Source organism: Nannospalax galili, unplaced genomic scaffold (assembly GCF_000622305.1).
Source record: "Nannospalax galili isolate Female #2095 unplaced genomic scaffold, S.galili_v1.0 scaffold973, whole genome shotgun sequence".
Classification (NCBI taxonomy): Eukaryota; Metazoa; Chordata; class Mammalia; order Rodentia; family Spalacidae; genus Nannospalax; species Nannospalax galili.
The window spans coordinates 1,677,591-1,686,106 of NW_008334020.1; the positions used below are offsets into that span (position 1 = coordinate 1,677,591).

The window sequence follows — 8,516 nt, forward strand, 5'->3', positions numbered from 1 at the left end:
GTAAAAATGTAAGCTAAAATGGCCAGAAGAGGAAAAAGTTTTTTGTAGTTGTTGAAAAAATGAAGAGGAAAGAGAAAAGCTGGACTTGTTTCTAACATTATTAATCAATTCACACAGAATTCCTTTTCAGGACACAGACGATAAAGAGCATATCTTTTCATTATTTGGTGTATGTAGACTTGCCCCCAAATCAGCTGGCTTAATTTTGTGTCCCACCGTTAGCCTGATCATCTCACCCATCCCATTCATTGCCAGGTATCAAGTCTAGTCTTGCTCTTTTCATTTATAGGTGTTCATTAGGTAAATGTTTATGAGAACTTATTGCACAAAAGGCCTCTGCCAGGCCACAGGCTCTGTAATAAGCTTTTGTTCACACACATACTATTTTTATCTCTGTCCTTGCTGTTAGCAAGGCTTTAAGAGAGATAAGTGAAGAAATATTTAAAATTGGGTTATGTCCAAATATACTCTGAGACATAAACTAGGGTGATAGCCTCCCTTTCTTTTGTTAATATAAACTGTGTTCATAGGAAACTTGATCTATTCCATCATCTGCTTCATTAAAGAGTGCTAGGAGGCCAGTGAAGGATACAGATGTAGATATTGGGTCACCTGATTTTCTGTTAAGCTTCTGTACTAATTTCAACATCCATCACCATCTTTCCATTAAGCCACTTGTAAAATATTTCAATTTAGAGAGTCAACAATAAACCACTCTGCTGGACAAAAATATGTTTCTTTTTCCATTTCCCATAAAATTAATCTTTAGTTAATGCCTAATTTCAAGTGTTAAGCTATCATGAAGCTATTCCAATAAACTGTAAATTGAAGAAAATTAAGTGTTGTTCTCATTTAACACAAAAGAGTGATTTAAATAATATACAAGATCGTTTCATCTGTATACCTCTATATCACCAGGAAGTATTCATTGGCAAAATATTTGATTGGCTAATAAAGCAATTCCCAGAGAGATCCATGTCACATTTATTCCTCTAGCAGAGAATCACAATTAAGGAGAATTTAGGTTGAAATAAGACCTCTACCAGGTCAGTCCAGTACACTCTCCTGGACTAAAGTAGGATTAATTTCAAACACCTTTGCTTTGTGGAAAATGTAGGCCTATCTATGTGTTTTCTTCAACACACACACCCTAAGAGAGAATAAAACCAATTATATTATTTGTTTCTAATCTAGAGGCAATACTATATTTCAGAAGTATTGTTCTAAAATTGTTAGTAATTAATTTGAGAAAATTGTGGTTTTTCTGTTATCAAAATATTATAGAGCTGCTCAACTTGGATACTAATAGCTGGTGTTAATTAGGCAAAAGTCACAGGTTTGAATGTGGAACACTCAACCAATCAACCATTTAACTCTCATCTGCCTAAAGCAAAAATCCATTATCTGGCAAAATTATGCTTTCATAAAGTGGAAAGGCAGGATGCTGGAAAAATAGCTCAGAAGTTAAACGCACTGGCTGATCTTGCAGAGGACTCAGGTTCAGTTCTCAGGACCTTCATCACAGCTAACAATTCATAACTCGTTTTCAGGGGACCTGACGCCCTCTTCTGGCCTCCAAGGGCATTGAGTGACATGGGTGCCCTTAAGCACATGCAGGGAAAATACACACAAAATCAAAATAAATAAATTTTAAAAATGCAAGTGGAAAGGAATGAAAACTTTGCTCATCAAGAGGAAGACATCACTTGTTGCTATTGCAAAAACAAGTCACAGCATGTAGGTTACTAATGTACCCACTGTCTCATGCTAAAAGTTTGCTGCACACATAGGATATACCATGAAACTGACTTGGCATCATTCAGGCTGGCCATGCCACTTATTAGTTGTGTATGACCCCAGAAACTACTAAGGTTCTTGTGCTACGGTTTCATTTTATATGCATAAAAAGAATTGACAGAACGACCAATCTGGTATTATCTTAAGTAGTACGTAAAATACGTATGCCCGTAAACTGACCACCAGGTACTTAGCACAAGGTAAACTAAATCCCCTAATGCGTCTATTAACCAGACAAGAGCTATTTTAAACTAGTTTAGTCCTCATTAAATGTATTAGTAAAATAGGTCTGGAAGTCATAAATATATGTAGTTCTCTGGTTAGCTATGAAATGTTTGTGTTTTTCTTCATGATAATCACAACCTCATAAGCCTATATTATCTTAATTGTTCTTTAGCTATTATTCATCTGCTGTGATGAATATAGTTCCCTTCAGTGTAGGCATTTACTTTCCAAGGGAAAAGTTTTCTCTAGTCTTTAAGCAACAGGTGACATGGGAAAACTGGTCAGTCTGAAGCACAAGCTTTCACACGTTTCTTTCAACTTCATCTGTACCTGGGAACCAACTGAAAATCTTAAGATATACTGGAACCTTATCTAAACCACCCCCAACCCTCACTCCAGAGGTTCTACTTTAATTGCTTGTGTGTGTGTGTGTGTGTGTGTGTGTGTGTGTGTGTGTGTGTACCCTGGGTGGTAGGACTTTCCAAGTGGATCATTTTAATATTCAGTCAAAGCTGGGAACTACCAAGATAAAAACACACTTAGACTCTGTGAGATCATTCCAAATCACAGCAACCCTTCTGACTGAATAGTGCCCTCTCAAGACCCAAAGGGGAGAATCTTTTCTCTCTTAAATTAAGTTTTAATTACTTATTTGTAAATACAACAGCTAAAAATTGAGACATCGAGATAAGAGAATATTGAGCCAAATTTTAACAATAAATTCCTTAATCCTTTGCAAGTTATTAGTGATGAATTCACAAAAGCCTTACACAAGTCAGCAAAACTAAGTGAACATGCAATTGTAGCATTATTCCAGCAGACTAACGTGGGACTGTTAACCTGCAGACAGGACAAGCTGCACCTTCTTTTCTTCATGCTGTTCTTACCTGTGCTCATGGGGGATCATGGAATTCCAAGGCTGGCACTTGATGCCACTCTTTGTGATCGATACTGTCCCCTTGTAGCTGCCTCCTTTACCAATGATGCAGTTTCTAATATAGTCTATTGAATAACATGGAGAAAAATGTCAGAACTATGTGAAACATATGCTGTATTTACTAGAGAAGAAAAATAAAATTCCAGTCAAGCCTGCAAGTAATTAACTCTTGTAAACTATTCAAATAACATTGAAAGTTCTTGCCTAAAGCTTCTACTAGTGTTTTCAAAATAACACATTTCAGAATAATCCAAAACAAACAGTCAGATATTCATGGTTTAATTCTGAGTATATCATACAGAGGTTATTCTCTGTCCTTAACTTGAATTAGTTTATATACTCAGTTGATCAGGCTATTGTCATTTGTTTGAATAAATATATACATAAGAAAATATTAACAATGAAATGAGCAATTTTCAAAAATCTATTATGAATGCAGAAAATAAGTTTAAGATAAAATAGATTGTCTATCTTCATAAAATTTTGTAGAATGGTGTGTGTGCATGTGTGTGTGTGTGTGTGCGTGTGTGTCTGTATGAAATAATTATATTAGGTTGATTATTATCCTCCATATTTTTCTTAAGATTTCAGATAACTTAGAGGGCAAGAGAATTGTAAGTTCAGGAAATATTAGTTATCAAATAGTAGCATGTTCATTTAGCCATCTAGAGAAAAGATTGAACAAGAATGGACTAATGTTTGATGACAAGCTATACATAATATTTGAAGAAATATTGGAGTAGGAAGAAATCATCTTATTTCCTACCATGATTTGGATTTTATTGAAAAATTCATCAACATGCAAATATCAGCAGGAAGGACCTATGTGGCACCTTTTATTCCATTATGTAACACTTAAGGAGAAGGCAGTTACCTTTGTTTTCATAGAGGTCAAATTCATGGCCGAATCCTTTTTTCACTCCATTTGACATACTATTGAAAGGGAACCAGAGGCATCTTTTCTTTGCTTTATCAAAAACAAAGGCCCTGAAAAAGATAGCTGAATGAAAAGAAGGAATACTACTAGAGAATGGCACATGGTTTACCAAGGAGAATGTATAGAAGCAGATATTATTACATAATAAAAATGTAAGTGACGTGTATCTGTGTGTGTTTGTATGTGTATGTGTTTATTCTTTTTTGACAGACTAAACAAGAAAGAACAAAATGAAGGTTCTATAACTACAGATTCAAGTATCACATCAATATGTGGAAAGCCCTTAAGTTACTCTCCATGGCTTGTACAAAACTAAAGGTTTCAAAAAGGAAAACAGTCAGTATGTACCACAACTGCCTAGATTATTTCTGAAGGCTTTTAATACTTTTCTAAGTGCCCAATAAATCAGAATATTTTGTGTATAATTATATATAAAAGATTATATTTGAGACATCATGATTAGTTCCCAAAGTTTATGTGTATAAATACATTCTAAAATGATATTTCTCCCATACATGATAGTGCATGGCTGTAATTCCATCTATTGAAGGAACTGAAGCAGAAGGATTGCAGTTCAAGGCATGTATGGGCTGCAGAATGAGGTCAAGGCCAGCATGAACAACTTAGTGAAACCCTGCCTCAAAACAAAAAAACTGGGAGTGTGGTCAGTCTGCTCTCCCAGCATGCACAGGGCCTTAGCTTTCATCCCCATAGACAAAATGGCATTCCTTAAGATCTATCAAGCAGAGGTCACCTAGCTCCTGGTGCAGACAGATTTGTCCTGTTCTCAACCTTCTTCAGAGAAGCTTCTTTTCGCAGTGGGCAGTGGCTACTGCAGAGACTCATAACTGTTAAGTACTGAGAATAAGCAACTGCGAGTGTTCATCTCTAAATGGGAAAAATCTCAAAAGAAAGTAAGGAAAAAATGTAAGAGCCAGAGGATGGGGAGAAGTGCTCCGAAGTGCTGGCCTCTGGGCATGACATGGCTCTTGCACACAGGAACTCATAACAACTCTGGTTACCTTTACAAGACTCGCACAGGATCAAGACAGCTAAAAATTCAAGTATGAAGGGAGAAGGGGCTCCTGATGACTCACCCCATGCTGAGGAGAGGCCGAGGGAAAGAGGGCCACTTTTCTCTCGGAAAGGGTGTTAGTAGATTGTCTATCTGAAAGTGAATGGCCCCATACCCATGTGCATATGGTAAGCACTAATAGAATCCAGTGGGCTATTTTAAAAACAAAAAAAGAAGTTGGGAGGGAGAAGTTTTGGAAGGTCTGGGGAGAGTTGGCAGAAGGGCGTAGGGGCTGAATATGACCAAGGTACCTAGTAGACATGTATGAAATTTTCAAGAAAAAAAGATATATTAGGCAAATCACCACCCCTATAAATTATCATAGGAAAGAGAAACCAGAAATCAAATATTAAGAACATTTCATATAATATCTTTGGTAAGTCATGAAATTCTAAAGGGAATGAATGAAAATCTCACTCTAAGGGAAGCTGTTGCTAAGTCAATGTTTCCTAAACAAGTCTGTCTGGATATACATTTAAATTAAAAACTAGCAATACTAGAGAATATGCTTTTGGTAAATGTTTTTAAGGAAAATCACCACTGTGTATCCCCTTCTGCTCCTGCTGATAAATTCTATACTGCTTTGCTCACAATTTACTAAAAATCTTATCTCAAACAAACTGATAAATATAAAAATATGCTTTTTGAAATGTAAGTGATTTCAACCAGAAAAGTGGATGAGTTCCAGCTTCCCAATTCTTTTCTTTCCTTTCATCATAATGACATAGTCTCTCAGAAAAACACTTTTTAATATTATTTTACACTTCCATACAGAGTGTGTTAGGCCATCGTATTTCTTGATTATACTTTTCTACATTTAACTTTAAGGATTTTTATCTTAGCCTTATTTTCAGACTGAAAATTAAAAACCAACAATGAAATGTGCTGCTCCAGTTCCCTTTACCTGACCCTTCATCCCTGAGAGATAAAAGTTAACCTCAACCTGCTCAGTTGCCAAAAGACCATCTCCATAAATCTATACAGCTGAGATGCTAATTGAAAATAATTTTTCCTATTTTATTTTTCCCAATCTCAAGGCTTTTACACAAAAGTCAGACAAAACACAAGTTTTTAGGGATAAGTTTACAAAGCCAATTCCCACTCCTGTTTGTCAGAAAAATCTCCCTGAAAGTGGCAGTTTGGCTATAAAAATAGAAAGAAGATAGTCTTTCCCCTGCCTAAATCTGCAGAAGGCCCTTCTCTGACCATGTCCTTCCCTGCAGACCCACAACCCTTATTTCTCTGAAACAAGAAGGATTAAGTGAGGACTGCTTACCATGAAACCAATAAACTCTGCATTGTCATAAAAGGTTGCTAACCAAATGAAATAAACAAGAATTGAGCGCTTACAGAATTTTATGCAAACATCTCAATTTTTTTCATACTGGAAATAGAATCCAAGACCATGTGCCTGCTAAGCAAGAATCCCACCACTAAGATACAGTCACAAAAACACAGTTTTTTACAGTTATCTATTTATTTTGTATATATTCGTGTGTGCCTGAGTGTAAGTATGTGTACCATGTGCATGCAATGCCTGCAGATGCCAAAAGAAGGCATTGGCTTCCCTGGAACTTTTAGTTACAAGATGTTGTGAACTGCCAAGTATGGATGCTGGGAACAAAGCCCAGGTTCCCTGAAAGAGCTTCAAGTGCATGTAACCACTAAGCCATCTCCCCAGTCCTCCTTATTTTTAAAAAGGGGTAAAATATCAACAGAAAGTAAACTATGGGAGAAAATAGTTATTGAGACTAAAAAGAGATAAATAGATTAGCTAGAATATAGATGATAGATGATAGATAGATAGATAGATAGATAGATAGATAGATAGATAGATAGATAGATGATAGATAGATGATAGATAGATAGATAGACAGACAGACAGACAGACAGACAGATGATAGATAAAGAAAAATCCCAGGTCCAAACATCTGCTCCCTAGATAGATAGATAGATGATAGACAGACAGATAGATACTAATATAGGGTTTAACTCTGTAGCCTAGACTAGACTCAAACAAATGACAATCCTCCTGCATCATCCTCCTATATGATGGGATGTTAAGAATGTGCCACCACAACTGGTTAAAGAAGTATATATTCTGGTCATTTAGGAAATCACTGGGATGAAATTCTCACTTTGCTAGTTCAAAATTATAAACTTTGTCCTCTGACTAACTAATAAGGAATTCTTAATGACACAGGGACTATGAAAAGATAAGAATGTCTCTTTTTGAGGCTGCTCAGACCTCTGAATTTCTCCATCACTTTGCACCGAACCTTCATCATCACTATTCCCTAACTTCTCTTAAACAACCTCTCCTGCTGACACAAATCCCTTTAATGTTTTTTTATCTAATTCTCTCAACACCTTTCATTTAAATCCATAAAGCAATGATATAAGGTGCAGTAAAATTTGGCTAGTGCCCAATTTCTGCCCTGAAAATCCCTCCACTGCTCTTCCATGGGGAGGAGAAAAAAAGATAACCTTGAATAGAATATTTTAGAATGTAAGAGAGATTAAAAGTTAATCCAATCTGATTTTAGCTCAACTTTAATTGCTCATAAAATGAAGGAGAAAATCCATAACCAAAGCCACTGTAGACATAGAATGCAGTTTTCATAGTCTCCCTTGCTCAGTCAATATTTCCAACAACTGAGAGCTGTCTTTTGTTGTAATGAATTAAGACTATATTCTAATTTAATTTAAAGTGAAAATTACAGTGACTATCCAAAAAGAGGAGAAATTTGATTATAATATGCACTGACTATATTTGAAAACTATCCTAAGAATGAAATAAAGTAACTTACTTGCAAGTGAAAGGAAGGCCTTTATTCCTAGTACATCTGTTGGCACACTGGTCTGCTGAGTTCATTTTTTTGGTTTTAATCTTCAGTAATGGATCTTCTTTAATTAGAGTAGTCTTTGCTGACTTTTTAAATTCATGAAGTGTATTTCTTCTTTTCTTCTGTCCCTCTATTAACATAAAAATTAAATAAATCAACATGGAAGTTACACTGTTAAGGCTTATAGAGGGGAAAATATGTCCTTAAGGGTCATCTTCAAAATAATAATATTATCCGGCTACATAGTATACCTCCAAAGATTATGACAGAGTATGAAAATAAGTTGGTAAGAGCAAGAGAGAGGAATATTATAAGCAGGGGAAAACATCTAAAACCACTTATCCTTTCAAATGAAGGATGCATTGAAAAATTAGGACAGAGTTCGCCCCAATGAAATAAATAACCCTAAAGAATAATTATTTAAAAATTAGGACAGAGCTCACCGTAAAGAAATGGCATTCTCCACACAGCATAGAATTGAGTATCAGTGCTTGAAGTGCACCTCATGATGCCTTATAATTAATCTTCCACCATCCTCCACAATTGTTCTTGTGTAAGTTACAGTGCCAATTAGATAAATCCATTCAAAGACGAGACAGTCCTCATAAAAATCTCTGCAATGGACAAATTCTCCTGCATGTCTACATGTTTTCTATTATTCATAGTTTAGTCCTCTTCTCACTTATGACAAAAATATTT

The 8,516-nt window shown here is 35.7% G+C and overlaps 1 protein-coding gene across 5 annotated transcripts in view; it reads right to left on the reverse strand.

Annotated features, from left to right (window-relative positions):
- Positions 1 to 8,516, reverse strand: part of Hgf (hepatocyte growth factor) — a 76,916-nt gene that overhangs the window by 61,295 nt on the left and 7,105 nt on the right. For all 5 annotated transcript variants that reach the window (XM_008828989.3, XM_008828990.3, XM_029561552.1 and 2 more), the window contains 3 exons: positions 7,782 to 7,947; positions 3,834 to 3,946; positions 2,910 to 3,024 (listed from right to left, as the gene is read on the reverse strand). In XM_008828989.3, the coding sequence (XP_008827211.1) occupies positions 2,910 to 3,024; positions 3,834 to 3,946; positions 7,782 to 7,947 (394 nt within the window). The remainder of the gene's footprint in view (positions 1 to 2,909; positions 3,025 to 3,833; positions 3,947 to 7,781; positions 7,948 to 8,516) is intronic.